Source organism: Piliocolobus tephrosceles, chromosome 21 (assembly GCF_002776525.5).
Source record: "Piliocolobus tephrosceles isolate RC106 chromosome 21, ASM277652v3, whole genome shotgun sequence".
NCBI lineage: Eukaryota > Metazoa > Chordata > Mammalia > Primates > Cercopithecidae > Piliocolobus > Piliocolobus tephrosceles.
This window is the reverse complement of record NC_045454.1, coordinates 37,484,500-37,501,981: the sequence shown is the minus strand read 5'-3', so window position 1 is coordinate 37,501,981 and position 17,482 is coordinate 37,484,500. Positions and strand designations below refer to the sequence as shown.

Genomic DNA, 17,482 nt, shown 5'->3' with positions numbered 1-17,482 from the left:
TTCTTTCTTTCTTTCTTTCTTTCTTTTTCTCTTTCTTTCTTCTGTTTTCTTTCTTTCTTTCTTTTTCTTTCTTTCTCTTTTTTCTCTTTTTCTTTCTCTCTGTCTCTCTCTCCTTCCTTCCCTCCCTCCCTCTCTCTTTCTTTCTCTCTCTCTCTCTTTCTTTCTTTTCTTCTTTCTTTTTCTTTTCAAGATGGAGTCTTGCTCTGTCGCCCAGGCTGGAATGCAGTGGCGTAATCTTGGCTCACTGCAACCTCCACCTCCTGGGTTCAAGCGGTTCTCCTGTTTCAGCCTCGCGAGTAGCTGGTATTACAGGTGCCTGCCACCATGCCCAGCTAATTTTTGTATTTTTTAGTAGAGATGGGGTTTCACAGTGTTAGCCAGGATGGTCTAGATCTCCTGACCTCATGATCTGCCCACCTCGGCCTCCCAGAGTGCTGGGATTACAGGTGTGAGCCACTGCGCCTGGCCTAGTGTTCTTGTTTTCGATTGATGCAATTCTGTGGTGTCATTCATGCTGCAGGGCTGCCCGAGGGATCAGGCTGCGGCCAGATGGCAGCTGAGTCCACCTCTGCTTCATGCTTGTCACAATCCAGAACTCCCCATGGCCTCAGGCTGAAGTTTCTCTCTAACCAAACCACATCCTTGTGCTATTGATGCATCAGAGCTCCCGATGGGATTTGCTGAGGCCAGACATAAGCTGAACCCACATTTCTGTCTGCTCCTAGATTCGCTGAGGCTGGCAGGAAAAGATTCTGGGTCTGCAGACCCTTCCTTCCTGTGTGGGGGAACTGGAGTCCGTGTGGACTGCCTGTGATCTGGCAGGATGCAGAAAACCAGCCCCGATGCTGGAGTCCTGGGGTCACGCTGCTGCCTGCAAACCTCCCCTTCGAAGACCTCCGTCTGTGGCTGCCCCCAGGGCCAGAAGCACTCCTAGGATGAGAAAATCCATCTTCTCAAATCAAGGTGGGATTCTCTGTGGGCAGAGACCATGATTTTTCCCCCTGCCCTGAAAGATATCCTTGGGACTTGGAGATGGCCCTGAGAGAGAAGGAGCAGGAAAAAGCAGAGATTCCCTCCATCCATGCAGAATCTGGACACACTGGAGGCTTTTTCTCTGCTGGAGGCTGCAAAGGGGATCCCTCTGTGGCTCCCTGTGGGGGTCTGTATTGGTCAGTGTTCTCCAGGAGAACAGGATCAATGGGAGATAAGATATAGACAGGGGTATTAGTATAGGTAGGCAAGAGGGAATTTTTTACAGGAAGTGGCTCATGCGATTATGAAGGTCCGGAAGTCCCACAGCCTGCCTTCTACAAGCTGGAGGACCAGGGAAACTGAGGCATGAGAGAGCCCCAGTAGGGGTAATTCATTGTGAGTGCAAAGTCTGAGAACCTGGGGAATGATTTAAATCCCAGAAGCCAAGTTCCTGAAAACCTGGAGGTATGAGGTCTGATGAAAGGACAAAATGGACATCTCAGCTCCAGAAGAAAGATGGAATTCGCCTTTCCCGCATCTTTTTGTACTACCTGGGCTCTCAGGGGATTGAATAATGCCCACAGTGGGGAGGGGATCTTTCTTCCTCAGTTTACCAATTCAAATGCTAATCTCTCCTGAAACACCCTCACAGACACACCTGGAAATAATGTTTGACCAGGAGCAGGACTTGAGGGAACTGGCTCCACTGTTCTACTGTTTGACCAGCTACCTGGGCATCCCTTAGCCCAGTCAAGTGCACAATTAGAATTGACCATCACAGGAGGTGATGGCCTCTGCCTTGCTTGCAGGTCACCCCCATGGAGGAGTTAATGAGGGTCCTGACTCAGCTGGTGGCCACCTACCCCCAGGGCTTTAAGGTCTGGATGGGTCTCATCTCCCCCCTCATCATATTGTGCCATCTCAATATCATCTGGTCTGTCATCAACACCTCAGGTACCATCTGGAATGCCTGGTGGTGGGTGCTGTGGTGGATTTGAGGCCTGCAAGCCCCTCTATCCTCAAGCTCCTTTGTGGCCCCTGTCATACTCTGGCCTCTCCTTTCCTTCTCTCTCAGCTATCATTGTCTTTCTTTTATGTATTCACCAATTCGCGTCTCAGCATCTCCTCCCTCCACTGCTATCTGACCCTGCTGTTCTGGTGTTCTGGGCTGCTCTGGGGCACCAAGAGGCCTCAATCCAAGGCCCTGCCCTGGAGGAACCCCCAAACTTGAAGAGATGGATCTGGATACAGACATCACCAACTTCATGGGGTCAGGAGTGGTCCAGAAGAAGATGGTCTACGACAGCCCAGAGGAGAACAAGTTCTCTACTGGGGCAGGTTGGAAGACTTCCTGGAGGAGGAGTTGCCGGAGCTGGGTCTGAAACAATGGGTAGAAATGTTTGTGGAGTGTTGGAATTGGGCATCGTTAGTATTCAAGGCCCCCTGCCAGGCCTGGCAGCTCCTTGCCTGTCCCCAAGCTCAAAACAATGAGGACTTGTGACTGGTGGAGAATCTGGGCTGCTATTTTCATGACATCCACCTCTTGTGGGTTGATTCCTTCTACCCCGTCCTGTAATTCTTTCACTATATGCTCATTGCCCACCTGCTCCAGGGTCCCAGGGATCTCCAGTAGGAGACCTCACCCCAGCCCAGGAGCTCTACCCTTGCCCTCTGCCCTTCCCAACTTTGGACAGGCTTGGCTGAGCAGGGGAAGGGGAAGTGTCCCACAGAGACTATGGACCTGACCCCAAAATGCTGAGTGACTTTGGGCAGATTCCCAGATGTGTCTGGCTACTGAAGTCTCTTTCAGTTGTGAGTGGTGGAAATTCAACCTAATGTCGTCTCAGCAAAGAAAGGGAATCTATTGACTGTATTGTCTTGGTTGGGTGGCCTTCAGGCATGGCTGAATACAGGTCTCGCACAATTACGTTGGTGGCTCCATCTCTTGGTTTTCTCCTTCTGTTCATCACTTTTCCTTTCAAGGCAGCCTTTTCCTTGTGATATCAATGATGAGTCCCAGAAGCTCAGTTCCTATGGGAAAGCCCACCTTTCCCCCAGAGTTCCCAGAAATGGTCCATGATTTACTTTACTTATCCCAAACTGAGTCATAGAAATAATTTTTCACCCAGTCGCTGTGTCTCTGATTGCCCGGTCTTTGCAGGCATGGAGCTTCCAGAGCTATTGTTTCGGAGGCACTGATATGGTTTGGCTGTGTCTCCACCCAAATCTCATCTTGAATTGTAATTCCCATAATCCACATGTGTCTAAGGAGAGGCCAGGTGGAGGTGACTGGATGATGGAGACTGTTTCCCCCATGCTATTCTCATGATAGTGAGTGAGTTCTCATGAGAAGTGTGGCACTTCCTCATTCTCTCTTCTCTCTCCTGCTGTCAAGTGTGAAGGTCCAAGCTTGCTTTTCCTTCACTTTCTGCCATGACTGTAAGTTTCCCGAGGCCACGTTGGGGGAAGCCTAGGAGATGGCTCAGCAATAAGAGAGGATGTTGAGATGCTGCATGGAATTCCTAGGGCTTGGGTCTGGATCTTTTTCCTGCAGTTCCTTCTCTCTGACAGCCTAAAAGAGTATGAATTGGATTTTGTGTGTTTTTCTCCTGATTCAGAGCTCGGAGGAAGGAATCCTATGCACACAAGGCCTGTTGAGCACCCTTGGGACCATGTGCTGCTGGTGGGTGGGGCCCTGGCACACAGTCATGCACATCTTTCTTTCCATCTGCATCAAGCCCATGCTCTTGGCTCCAGGTGGACACTGCACTGGCTGTCCTTTGCCCGCTGCTGAACTCTCTGTGCTGTCTGCAGCTGGCCGGGTGCCCCATGTGCAGAGAGAGGGGGCTGTGACAGAGATATCACTGCCTCTATTTCCCGTGGACTTCCACCTGTTTGACCACTGTCTGCCTATGACTGAGGCGTGTCTGTGGGATGGCGGCTGCTGTATATGCTGATCGGCTCTATGGTCACATCTTATCACATGTATATTTACACCTGGGTCCTGGTTACACCTGGAATATGTCGTACCTGTCTACACCTGCTATATGTTTACACCTGGGATCGTATGGCCCCTCTCAGCCTCATCCCCTCTGCCTCCACTCTGTCCTCCTAGGCTGAGCCCAGCCTGTAGGTTTGCTCCTCCAGCTGGGCTCTTTATCTCCAGAATCGGACGCGGGTAGTCCTCAGTGGGGTTGGGATTGGATTGTTTCTTCCTGCTTCCAGCACTCAGGTCTCAGCTCAGGCCCTGGGCTGCTTGGAGGCAGAACTTGAACTCTTGCTAGGTTGTGAAGCCGGAGATGACAGGCTTCTGTCTCTGAATCTCCTAAGTCTGCACCAGGGGAGGTGCCTGACATCCTCCCCACCCGTGTTTGGAGAGGAGCCCAGATGATCTGGGGCAAGGGTTGGCCTGGCCCAGCTCAGCTGGCTATGAACTCTCACGGTAAGTATATGCTTTTACCTGAATGCCCTTGTCTTGGAAGGGCAGGGTGGAGGTAAATTTGGGGCTCAGATTTCCCTTTAACCACCCCCCAACTTCCCCTGAACTGCCAAGAAGGTGCAGAGACCTGAGAATTCAGTACTCATCCTGGGGCACCCTGAGCTGCACCCAGCTGGCCCAACCCCAGGTTTTGGCTGGCTGCCCAGGCACAGAAGACACACCCAGACTGTGGGGATTGGCTGCTCCAGCCCAGCCCAGCCCAGCCCAGCCTCCTAGGGCCTTCCCTAGATCAGGGGCCAGGCCAAAGACCTCCCAGCAGAAGAGGAGAGGAGGTTGTGTGGGACAAGCTGCTCCCGACGGAAGGTGCCAGGCTGGGGGTGGCCAGACTGGAGGGTCCTGGCCTGGGATGGGGATAGGCACTGCCCAAGGCTGCGGTGGCTACAAGCTGCTCACCTGGGACAGTGGTGGTTTCCTGGTACCTGGACCCCTAGCAAACTCCCAAGGATTCAGGCTGGGCCCTTCTGGCCTCTAATCAGCTCCTCTCTCTTTCCCTTTCTCTGTGGTTACCAGATCACTGGAGGCCACTTGGTTGTTGGTTTTGGTTGGGCCTTTCTGGACTTTAGATCTCAGCCCTTGGTTACCCATCCCTCAGCTCTCCCTGTCCTGCCCCCAGTAGTTCCTGACCCTGCCCCTCTCCGCTGTCCCCGGAGCTCTTCCCAGGGCCTCAGGACCTCACCCTCCATCCTGTGTGCCCTGCAGGATGTCGCTGCTGAGTCTGCCCTGGTTGGGCCTGGGGCAGGTGGCAGCATCCCCTTGGCTGCTCCTCTTGCTGGCTGGGGGCTCCTGGCTCCTCGCCCGCGTCCTAGCCTGGACCTACACCTTCTATCACAACTGCCGCCGGCTCCAGTGTTTCCCGCAGGCCCCGAAAAGAAACTGGTTTTGGGGTCATCTGGGCGTGGTGAGTGCGACAGCAAAATGTGTCTGGGGTCTCAGGGTGGACGGATTTCCAGAGGAGCAGGAATGGGGCTCAGGGAGCTGGGTATTGATGGTGGCTGGGGTCTGGGACCCCACAGAAGCAAGGGAGATGGCTCACTCATTCCTCTGCTCACTTACTCATTCCTCTCTTCATTCACTCCTCTACCCACTCACTCATTTCTCTGCTCATTCATTCATTCGTCTGCTCATTCACTCATTCCTCTACTCACTCGCTCATTCCTCTGCTGTTCCATCCCAAGCCTTTCTCACTTCCTTGTCCTGTCACTCAGCCTGTCTGGATCCTTTTCCTGCCTGTCTTTCTTACAATAGTGCACCTCCCAGAGGCTCCTGCTGGGCTGTGGGGGTGCACAGAGCAGGGCTCTCCTGGCATTCCCACCTTCTCCACTGCTGAACTTGAGGCCTCCTGAGTCCACTACACAGGGGCTGCTCCCTGCCTGGCCCATTTGCTTATACCTGCCTATCTCTGGACTGCTGCTTTCCCACAGGAATTAGCTCTGACTCCCTTCCCCTATGGAGGGACACAGCTGGGCCAGAAGAGGAGTACGGGCAGTCTCCCACACCCTCCCCTTCCAAGGGCGACATGCTCTTCCCCACTAAGATGTCCCAATGAGCCCTGTAGCCCAACCTAGATATAATTTGGCCACTCCCTTCTCCTTTCAGAAGCGGTCCTTGACACCCCCAGACCTTGCCCTCTGACTTGGACCTGCCCTCGCCTTTGGGGGACGTGGCCTCTGTCTGCTCACTTACAAATGGCAGGATTGATGGGCGTGTCCACAGGTGAACAGGAAGCACTAGCATAGAGCATGGTGTGAGGGCGGCTCTCCCAGGTGCGGACTGCCATTCTGATGGACATTAGAGTCGCCTCTGCTCCCCCGGGGGTTGCTGAGAACAGAGGGCCCTCAGTATGCAGACCCTTCATCTGTAGGAGGAACCAGTGCCCATGTGGACCAGCCAGGACACAAAAGGATGTGGGAACCAGCCCTAGGGATATGTCCTGAGGCCACACTGCTGCCCCAAACCTCCTCCCATGGGGACCTTCCCATATAGCAATCCCCAGACTGAAATCATTTCCAGGATGAGAAAACACATCCTCTTGAGCAGACAGCTTGTCTTCTCCCTCTGCTTTGGTATTTACCCTCAGATCCTGGGACAGCCTCAAGAGAGAAGGAGCAGAGGTCAGCATAAATCCCCTGCAGCTGTTCAGAATCCAGACACGCTGCGAGGCTGCACCATGTCCGGTGGCTGCAGGGAGACTTGTGGCTCCTTCTGAGGAGGTGCATTATTCAGGGTTCTCCTTAGAAACAGATAAGGTCTGTTTCTTCTTACCTCTAATGCATGTATGTATGGAGAAAGAGACAGAGAGATGAGAATTTATTATGGGAATTGGATAATGTGATGATGGAGGCCAAGAATTCCCATGATATACCATCTGCAAGTCAGAAAGCAGGGACGCTGGTGGTGTAAATTCAGCCTGAGTCCAGAAAGGCCTGAGTTGGAGTTCTGAGGACAGGAGAAGACGGATGCCCCAGCTGCAGAAGAGCGAGCAAATTCTTTCTTTCCTCTGCCTTTTTGTCCTGTTCAAGAATTCAATGAATTGGATGGGTGCTGAGGTCTCAGGGTGGATGGGCTTCCTGAGGGGCTGGACGTCCAGTAGGGGCTCAGGGATCTGGGTATTGATGGTGGCTGGGATCTGGGACCCCAGAGAAGCGAGAGACATGGCTCACTCATTCCTCTCCTCACTCACTGATTCTTCTCCTCACCCACTCATTCCTCTCCTCATTCACTCATTCCTCTGCACCTACTATTTCCATCCTCAGTTCAGCTTCAAACACTAATATCTCCTAAAACACTCTCAGAGACCCACATAGCAATAATATTTGACTGGGTATCCCGTAGCCCAGTCAAGTGGACACCTAGAATTAACCATCACAGGAGTTGATGGCCCCCGACTTCCTTTCAGATGGCTCCTACAGAGGAGGGCTTGAAGAACTTGACCCAGATGTTGGCCACCTATTCCCAGGGCTTTACAATATGGATGGGTCCCATCATCCCCTTCATCGTTTTATGCCACCCTGACACCATTCGGTCTATCACCAATGCCTCAGGTACTTATGCAGAGCTTGTGGTGGTGGGTGCAAGGCCAAGCCTCTGCGTGGTCCCTGCAGTACCCAGGCCCCTCCTTGAGTACCCAGGCCCATCACTGAGACTTCCATCTCAAAGTCTTCTCCCTCCATTGACATCTGCTCCCTGCTTTGGTGTTCTGGGCACCACTGGGGCCCCAAGACGCCTCAATTCGGGACCCTTTCTTGAAGGAACCCCCATGCTTGAGGAGACGGGTCTAGACAGAGACATTTCCAGCTTCATGGGGTCAGGAATGGGCAAGAGAGAGATGGGTGTGACATCCCAGAGAACTGGGTGTCTGAGGGGGCAGGCTGAAAGGCTTCCTGGAGGAGGAGTTGTTGGAGCTGAGTCTGGACCAATGAGTAGGATTTTTTAAAAGTGTGTGGCAGGGTGATGCAGTGGGCATCATTGGTATTTGGGGGCCCAGCCAGTCCTGGCATCAGCCTTGTCCATCCCTCAGCCCAGAGTGGTAGGAGAACTTGTGGCTGGTGGAGAATCTGGGCTGCTATTCATGTGACCTCCACCTATGATGGGTCAGTTCCTTCTACCTCATCCTGTCACTCATCCACCCTAAGTTTACTCTCTCTTCCTACAGGCTTCAGTTCTCCAATAGGAGATCCCATACCAGCTGCTTGATCTTCCCTGCTCTCTGCCCTTCTCATCCTTGGACAGACCAGGCTGAGCAAGGGAAGGGGCAGCATCCCACAGAAACTATGGCTCTGACCCCAAAATGCTTAGTGACTCTGTGCAGGTCACCAGCTCTCTCTGGCTACTGAGGTCTCTTTCAGTTGTGAGTGCTGGAAACTCAACTTTGTGTGCTCTAAGCAAATAAAGAGAATCAAAAGAGTGTAAAGTCCAGGGAGGGTGGTCTTCAAGCATGGCTGGATCCAGGTGTCAATGAACATCTTCAGGAATCTGTCTCCTTTTCTTAAGTTCACCATTTCTCTGTATCAATTTTTCTTTTAAGGCAGCCCTTTTATTATGGTGTCAACCATGGGTCCCAGAAGCTCAGTTTTTGTCAGAAAGCTCACCTTTCCCCCAGGGGCCCCATAAATATTCTATGATTTCTATATTACACCTCGTTACATCTGGTATTGTTTACCTGGGATCATATGGAGAAGTCATCATGTGTGTGGCTCAGCTGTGGCCAAGGACACTTGGGACATGTGCCAGACTTTCTGGTTCTTCTCTGACATGTAATTTGAAATTGTCTTTTCTCCTCCTTGTCATCTCTTGGCAATGTTTGTAGCTTGTCCAAGATCTGGGACCCAGGATCCCTTTGAGAACTGTCAGAGTTATTATTTTAGTGTTCCTGAGTTAGGTCTCAGAATCCATTGCAATCATACTTGAAGAAAAGTCTTGGTTACACCTGTGACATGTCCAGGACATTTAAGAACTCATATTTAAGTCCTATCTGGGGCCTGTCTTTGGGGTACACAGAGGTCATGTCAGACTATCTCAGGTCCATGTCAGACGATGTGTCATTTAGGGCTCCTCATGTGTGCTGTGGCTATGCCAAGGCATGTTAACATATGTTGGGGACATGTCCCAAGTCCCAGGTCCATGTCAGGAGATGATGAAGAGTGCTGGGGCAGACAGGGTGCCCGAGGCCTCTTTAAAGGTATTTTGTAGAGTGTGGAGCTACGCTTGGGTGTTGCAGAACATGCTGGGCCATGTAGGAGCCATGTCAAGGTGTTCTGGGGTGTGCTGTGCTCTGTTAGGTTCTGTCATTGCCCTACTGTGCTGTTGCAGCCTGGTCTGGTCCTTCTTCCTGTATCCTCCATTCTTCCTTTGCCCTTGGCCTCCTGCCTGCTCTTCTGAGCATCGAGTGGGGAAATTCTTGGTAGGGAGCCTCCCTCTACACCTGAAGTTCCTCTCTTGCCCTCTGCATGGCCCCTGACGGTCGTCATTCATGCCAGCTGCCACTGCACCCAAAGATGACCTCTTCACCGGGTTCCTGAAGCCCTGGCTGGGTGAGTACCTGCAGGCAAAAGGGGTTGGGGATAACTTTGTGGGGGGTGGGGAAGATGCTGCTCTTGCCCACTGCCCTTGGTTGCTCTACTAGGAGAAGGGATAATTCTGAGTAATGGTGACAAGTGGAGCCGCCACCGTCGGATGCTGACGCCTGCCTTCCATTTCAACGTCCTGAAGCCCTATATAAAGATCTTCAACAAAAGTGTGAACATCATGCTCGTGAGTCCCTTGAACTCTGGTTCCCAGCTGGAGTCTTCGGGTGGAGGGACCAGGGACAGATCTGGTCTGGGATTTTGGCTCTACTGGGTGGCACTGAGCCATTGTTCTTCCTGTCTGAGACTTGGTTTCTGCATCTTTAAAATGGGGATAATAATCCCTAATTAAAAGGTGGCAAGACGATCGAATGAAGTCATTTGCTTGGCACACAGTAGGTTCTCAGAAGGTGTCAGTTCCTGTTTTTCTCGCAGAAATCCTGTAAACTCAAGAGAGCAAAGATGAAGATTGCATAGTAGTCATTGCTGATTACAAACCACTTCAAAACTCATTGGCTTAGAGCAATAAGGGTTTATGATTGCTAACAAGTCTGTGAGACAGTTGGCTGGTTCTTCTGGATGTAGAAGGAATCATTCTTGGCACATGAGCAGCTGGGGATCAGGTAGGAGCTTTGCTGATCCTGGCTCAGTTCATTCACATGTTTGGGGCTTCACTGGTTTCAGGCTGATCTGGACTGGCCTCAGCTGTGACACCTGGACTTTCCCCCAGGTGATTCTCTGCCTCCAGAAGGCATCTTGTTGTTCACATGGCAGAGAGGCTACAGTGTTTCTGGACATTGTCTCTGCAATACTTCAAAGTTCAGCCAGGTTGTGTTTATCAGAGTTATTACATCATCATTTCACCACATTGTATTGGCCAAAGAAAGTCAAAAGTCCAGTTCAGACTCAAAGGGGTGTAAAATGGAATTAATCTCTTAATGGGAGTTGCTGAAAAATTACTGTACAAAGGGTGTGAATACAAGGAGAAGCGAAGAATTGGGGGTCAGGATTTCGTGAAATGTCTAGGATTTTTTTTTTTTAATATACAAGCTGGTAACTTAGCTTGTTACTGTTTCATGGATTCTAACAGAAGACACAAGACTCCTGAGTCAGAGACAAAGGGTAGTTGATTACTCATGGCACAATAAGCAATGTGTACTTCTTGTTGGTTTGTATCCTTTTTCTGAGCCAGCCTATATTCCATGGGGATGACATTGGTGGGCCTCTATATTAGCTTGCACATGCAGTACATTACATGACAGACAATGGGCATTAGGCTTAGGGAATCTGCTTTAATAGTGGCAGATACAAGCCTGATATTGGTCCAGGGGGAGTCATTGCCTTATCTCTCCAGGTTGTTGTCTGCAAACACAACTCTGAAATATGGCTCAGATAAGAACATCACAGTCTTGCATTGGTGGCATACCCAGCAAGGATGCTCTGGGCTGATGAAGAAGTGCCTCTTCCAACACAGGGATATTTTTGAAATGAACTTATTACAATGGAGATGAATAAAGCAAACATTTACTGGGCACTCATCATATGCCTGAAAAAATGTCATGTCCCAATGCCAGGATATAAGTTGTCTAATTTAATTTTAATAACCCTGTTAGGTTATGGTTATTTTGTCCTATTGCAGATGATGAACTGAGGGCCAGAGAGATTAGAGAGCTGGACACAGTTCAACCAGCCAGGAAGTGAGCTAGGAGTGGTGGAGCAGAGATACTATCCTGGTTGATCTGGCCCCAAAGCAGATCATCTTGATCTTTATTGAATATTTGACAGGTGGGACCTAGAGGAGTGCAATAGGTTGACCAAGGGCACACAGAGCATAGGAGACACAGCTGAAACTTGAATGCTGGTCTCTTGACTCCAAGCCATGGGTCTTCATCTCCTAATACATACAGCTTCTGCTCCCATGCAAGTCTGTTCCTTGCTGGCAATGGGTTCCTGGGGCAGAGGACCAGCAGGCTGGTTGTGGGGGAGTCCATCCTGATGTTTGGGGCTGGGGAGGAGCACAAAGGCGGCAGGGCCCAGCTCTAGCTCTCTTCCCTTCTGTGGCCAGGACAAGTGGCAGCACCTGGCCTCAGAGGGCAGCAGTCGTCTGGACATGTTTGAGCACATCAGCCTGATGACCTTGGACAGTCTGCAGAAATGCATCTTCAGCTTTGACAGCCGTTGTCAGGAGTGAGTTCCTTCCCAAGGCCCGGGATGTGAATCCACGGACCAAAGGGAGTTAAGTTGGGGAGGGAGGAATGAGCAAAATAACCCGAAGTACCTTTCAGGAGGATTTGTATCATAGTTGGGCTTTGAAGGTCGAGAAAGAGAAGAAAGTGCTGTCTTTCCAGGTAGGTAGAAATATTTGGGTAAAAGCAAGAAAGTTAGGATGAGCCAAGCATGTGCAAGATACAGTAGAAATGAGGTTGTGGAAGTAGGGGCTAGATATTAGGGACACTGAAAATTAGGAAAAGTGGTATGAAGTTTATCAAGAGATTTTCAGAGAGCTTTTGTAGTTTCAGCTGATGATGGATGTTGTAAGAGCTGAGCTGTGTGGGAAACTGATGGCTGGCCACCACACCCGGTTAATTTCTGTATTTTTAGTAGAGAGAGGGTTCGCCATCATGGCCAGGCTGGTCTCGAACTCCTGACCTCAGTTGATCCGCCCGCTTTGGCCTCCCAAAGTGCTGGGATTACAGGCCTAAGTCACTGGGCCCGGCTGCTCCTTTTGTCTTACAGTACAAAAGTTGAAAAAGAGAGAGAGAGAGAGAGAAAGAAAGAGAAATAGAGTTGGTTATGGTGGGGGTTGGAGCAGGGATCAACTGGAAGAGGATGAAGTCTGAGTTGTGTGGGCATTTTTGGTAAGGTACATGATCGGTACTGGATACTGGGTGGGAGACAGAGGAGAGAAACATGGTGTCCAACCTATACTCTAAGTGCCTTGGTGCATGGAGACTGCTCTCTCAGAGATAGGAAGCAGGGAGAGAAGACGATCTGGAGAGTCAATCTCATGACAGATATCCACCATGCATCTCTAGGACCATCTGTTTCTAGATACTCAGTTTCCTAATGGGAGGTAGCTCCTGGCTGCTGGTGGGAGGTGTTCCTAGGGCTTTGCATATGTTACAGTGTTGCCTCCCTTTCTGCCCCCGGCCTGCAGGAGGCCCAGTGAATATATTGCCACTATCTTGGAGCTCAGTGCCCTTATAGAGAAAAGAAGCCAGGATATCTTCCAGCACATGGACTTTGTGTATTACCTCACCCAAGACGGGCGGCGCTTCCGCAGGGCCTGCCGCCTGGTGCACGACTTCACAGACGCCGTCATCCAGGAGCGGCGCCGCACCCTCCCCACTCAGGGTATCGATGATTTCCTCAAGGACAAAGCCAAGTCCAAGACTTTGGATTTCATTGATGTGCTTCTGCTGAGCAAGGTGGGTTTCTCTACGATCTGAATTGAAGTCAGAGAATAGAGCATGATATCAAATATCAGGTGAAGTAAGTTGGACTTGATCTAAAGAGCCCTGGGAGCCATGGAAGATGCTTGAGAAAGGGAAGATCACAGGTAGATTTTAGAGATGACTGTTGAATGCAGCCATCAGGGCACTGCTAATTTTGAAACTGTGAAGAGCTTGAGATTTTACTCAACTTACAAGTCAGTTTGTTCGTCTTTCACATTTTTAGACATATCAATATGTCTATGTCTTTGTCTAAATCTATGATAAAAGATGCACTAAACCCCTGGATCACAGCAGCCCATTAGCTATTTACAGCAATAACAGCAGGCAGAGTAGGATTATAGTGCTGGCTCCCCCCTCCTAGAGCATCACAATGTTTTTACCTGTAAAATTTGCACCATAGGAGAGGGGCCCCCACATGATGAGTCTTATATCTTATATAGGACTGCTAGCTCATATGCTTCTTCTTTCTTACAGGGTGAAAGTTAGAGAGAGAGAGACAGAGAGAGAGAATACTGTGTTCTGGAGTATAAACTACTCCTCTCCTGTGAGATGGCAATTTCTATAGTTTATGACCCAAATATCTTCTGGACAGATAAGATTCTCTTCAGTTTACCACTCTAGAATGTGAGCAAATATTTTTGGAGCAATATATAATTTCTAACCTCCAAGGCAAATTGCCACTCAAACATCCTGTACCCCAGGTTGCCAGTATCTTTTTCTCTGAAAGTCTGCATGATGCAGAAATATGAAAATATTCCAGAGCCATTGATTCCTCCCACCAGTGAACAAAGAGGAGGCAAGAGAACTGGGGGAAGCCCTTGGAATGGGGGCTCTGGTGATGGTGACCAAGAAAGATCTAGAAGGGCAGAGTGGCTTTGAGTTTCTGGAAGAAGACTGGATTTTCAGACATTGTCTCAGGTTAGACTCGGGAGTCGCAGAGATAGTATAATGTGTGTGTGTGTGTGTGTGTGTGTGTGTATGTGTCTGTGTGTGTTTTGCTTTCTCTTCAGGATGAAGATGGGAAGGCATTGTCAGATGAGGATGTAAGAGCAGAGGCTGACACCTTCATGTTTGCAGGTGAGGGTCCCACTGTGGGACTACAGTGGGAACAGGGGTTCTTCCATCTCAGGAACCTGGTGGGTGGACACCGGATCACTTTATTCTGCCCATCGTCCCCCTCTCTCCATCCTCGTGAGGGCCTCAATATATGGGCACTGTCCACCTGGTGGTGTTGAAGCAGCCTGGAGACCCAACCGTACCTGGCTGCTCCTCAGGCCATGACACTACGGCCAGCGGTCTCTCCTGGGTCCTGTACAACCTCGCGAGGCACCCAGAATACCAGGAGCGTTGCCGACAGGAGGTGAAAGAGCTTCTGAAGGATCGTGAACCTAAAGAGATTGAATGGTGAGTGCAAGTTCTTGTGGACTGTTCCTGACCCTGTCATTTCTTTGGTGAGGGGAAGATGAGCTGTTTTGTTGATTCTGCCACTATTGCTTAGTGGGTATAAAAGCAGAGGACCACAGGTGGGGCTTGATACTCAGCCTGGCTGTCAGGGTAAAGGTTACAGGCCTTTAGGAACGAAAGACCCGGGCTGCTGAAAAAATTAGTGACAGTATGTGAGGACAGATTATGCCACATTGCACATATTCAGCAAGTGAACTTCCCCTCCACTCTCTTTTCTCCTGGAAATATATATATATGTATATATGTATATATACACACACACATATATATATATATTTTTTTCAACATCCTCACTTCTTGAATGTTTGCTCATATAGTGAAGGGGAAGTTGTTTTTGTCAATTCTTCCATTATTGTTTAGTAGTACTAGGAGCAGAGCCCAGAGGCAGAACTTGGTATCCAGCCTGGCTAGCAGGGTAAAGTTTTCAGGCTTTTGGGACAGAGACTCCTAGCCTGCTGAGAGAATTAGTGACAATATGTCAAGGCAGATGATGATACCTAGACACGTTCAATCAATGAATTTTTCCTTCACTCCTTTCTTGTTTTCTCTGAATTATCATTTTTTTTTCAAACATCTTTACTTCCTGAATGTTTGCTCTTCTGTTCCCTAATTCCTACCCTCCAGTTCAGTACAGGGAGTTGTAAGAGAGACCTGGGGGTAAAAGTCATATATCTCTTGTCTAGAACACCTGCATCATTCATCCATTCAGTCTTCATTCAGCAAACTCTTCCACATGCCTTTCCAATGAGTTCTGTTCCCAGCACCTTTCTGTGCTCTGGAGACCTGGAAAGAACCCTGCCAATGGATGTGTTTTCCAGGTACTCCCAGCCTAGTGGGAACAGTCCCAGTGCAAGACATTCCCAGTCCACACGGGCAAGAATGGAGTTGAAAGCAAGAGAAGCATGGTTGGGAGTGTAGAAAGTGTTTCAAGCTAAACGTGGTGGCTGGCGCCCGTGATACCAAATGCTAAGGTGGCTGAAGTGGGAGGATCACTTGAGGTCAGGTTTAAATGAACCTGGACGATATCTAAATCTGCAAAAAAATCCATCTAAATCTGTAAAGAACCAATCACTAAAAAGGTAAAAAAACAAAATAATAAAGTGCCTCAACTGAAAACCTGAATGATGATCAGTAGATGTTTGGAGGCAGTAGTGCCACATATATATATATTTTTTGAGACGGAGTCTCGCTCAGTTGCCCAGGCTGGAGTGCAGTGGCGCGATCTCGGCTCACTGCAAGCTCCGCCTCCCGGGTTCACGCCATTCTCCTGCCTCGACCTCCCGAGTAGCTGGGACTACAGGCGCCCGCCGCCACACCCGGCTAATTTTTTGTATTTTTAGTAGAGACGGGGTTTCACCATGTTAGCCAGGATGGTCTCGATCTCCTGACCTTGTGATCCGCCCATCTTGGCCTCCCAAAGTGCCGGGATTACAGGCATGAGCCACCGTGACAGACCAGAGTATATATTTTTTAACTGCTTGGCTAAATTTTCTCTGGTGCTTTTCTAATTCTCCGCTTCTCTAATTATTTTCCGCTTTTTAAAATTCTCAAATGTTTGATCCCTGTAGAGTCAATTTTTGTAATAGGGAGAAAAGGTCTCACTTGCAAATAGAGAAGCTGGAGCGTTGTGTCTTCGCTCGCTTGATAATGTTGGGGCTGGGGTGTTTCCTTAGGGACGACCTGGCCCAGCTGCCCTTCCTGACCATGTGCGTGAAGGAGAGCCTGCGGTTACATCCCCCAGCTCCCTTTATCTCCCGACGCTGCACACAGGACATTGTTCTCCCAGATGGCCGAGTCATCCCAAAAGGTGCCCACAGTCTCAGGGGGAGGAGCCTCCCAGGTAGGAAGATGGGCCCCTCAGGGGGTCCTCGACCTGACTGCCCCCTTCTCTCCCACAGGCATTATCTGCATGATCAATATTATAGGGGTTCATCACAACCCAACCGTGTGGCCAGATCCTGAGGTGCCGACTTCCTCATTCACCACCCCCACCCCCATCCTCTATCTTTTTTTTTTTTGGTGAATTTCAAGGTTCCTAGTGGAAGGGTCAGGGTTTTGATGAGGAAAATCCAACATCACCTCCCCCCAAGACACACACAACTGTCTCTCCAAGGCTGCTGGACCTAGGAGACCCCACCCAGCAAACCTTCTTTGTCTCACCTGCAGGTCTATGATCCCTTCCGCTTTGACCCAGAGAACAGCCAGAAGAGGTCACCTCTGGCTTTTATTCCCTTCTCCGCAGGGCCCAGGTAAGAACGCCCTGTGTCTGAGGCAGGAATGGGGTGATATGTGCAGGAATAGAAAAAGGAGGACGTTGCAGATGGTCCCAGTTCCAGCTCTTCCCTCCATTCCTTCACAGTTTATGGGAAAACGTCCATGGAATGGGGATGGGTGTGTCCTAGAAGGGTCCCCGGAGTGCTCAAAATCCCCTTCTCCATCTGCTGGTCTGAGCTGGGACCTGGAGTCTGGCCCAGGTTCCAGGACATGCAAGCCCACATGGGGGTCCCAGGCAAGCTTAGCCCCTCTCTATATCTCTCAGGCTGAGCTGGGAGTGGTTGGGGGTCCCGGACCAGGTTCTTGGAGTGATGGGACCCAAATGCGGGTCTTGGGCGCAGTCACAGCCCACTCTCCTGCCTGCAGGAACTGCATCGGGCAGGCGTTCGCCATGGCGGAGATGAAGACGGTCGTGGCGCTGTTGCTGCTGCACTTCCGGTTCCTGCCGGACCACACTGAGCCCCGCTTGAAGCCGCAGGTGACCCTGCGTGCGGAAGGCGGGCTTTGGCTGTGGGTGGAGCCCCTGAACGCAAGCTTGCAGTGACTCTGTGATCCATCCACCTCTTTTTTTGCAGATTCTAATGAATAAAACGGTGCTGTCACCTCTGCCTGGGCCTCACTGACTGCCAACAGGGGGCTCTTGGGGATTGGGAGGCTTCAGGGTGAGGTCTAACCTCGGTGGGTTGGGCGAGGTGTTGTTCCTGACCCCAAGACCCTGACTGCCTCTTTGGTTGAGCATAGGGCCTCCATGCCTA

The 17,482-nt window shown here is 50.3% G+C and overlaps 2 protein-coding genes across 3 annotated transcripts in view; both read left to right on the top strand.

Moving 5' to 3' along the window:
- LOC111554199 (cytochrome P450 4F2-like) overlaps positions 1–4,816 on the top strand; it is a 6,601-nt gene extending 1,785 nt beyond the window's left edge. Inside the window, exons 1-2 of one of the 2 annotated variants that reach the window (XR_002735179.1) lie at positions 749–963; positions 1,782–1,913. Coding sequence is in view for 1 of the 2 variants with exons in the window: in XM_023229590.2 (XP_023085358.1) it covers positions 1,782–1,970 (189 nt within the window). In the remaining variant the exon portion in view is untranslated. Of the gene's footprint in view, positions 1–748; positions 964–1,781 lie in introns of those variants that run through there. The other variant, XM_023229590.2, reaches the window with a different exon arrangement.
- Positions 4,817–5,057: 241 nt separating this feature from the next.
- On the top strand, positions 5,058–17,329 carry LOC111554198 (cytochrome P450 4F12-like). The gene is made up of 12 exons (XM_023229589.2): positions 5,058–5,369; positions 7,368–7,512; positions 9,448–9,501; positions 9,594–9,721; positions 11,600–11,721; positions 12,692–12,962; positions 14,000–14,066; positions 14,264–14,393; positions 16,127–16,260; positions 16,352–16,416; positions 16,620–16,702; positions 17,094–17,329. The coding sequence occupies exons 1-12, from the start codon at positions 5,172–5,174 to the stop codon at positions 17,269–17,271; spliced, it is 1,575 nt and encodes a 524-aa protein (XP_023085357.1). The 5' UTR covers positions 5,058–5,171; the 3' UTR covers positions 17,272–17,329.
- Positions 17,330–17,482: the final 153 nt, after the last annotated feature.

Coding starts and splice junctions, on each gene's coding strand:
- LOC111554198 (XM_023229589.2), top strand. CDS start 5,172: ATGTCGCTGCTGAGTCTGCCCTGGTTGGGCCTGGGGCAGGTGGCAGCA. Junction 5,370..7,367: donor TTTGGGGTCATCTGGGCGTG/GTGAGTGCGACA, acceptor ACTTCCTTTCAG/ATGGCTCCTACAGAGGAGGG. Junction 16,261..16,351: donor TGGCCGAGTCATCCCAAAAG/GTGCCCACAGTC, acceptor TCTCTCCCACAG/GCATTATCTGCATGATCAAT.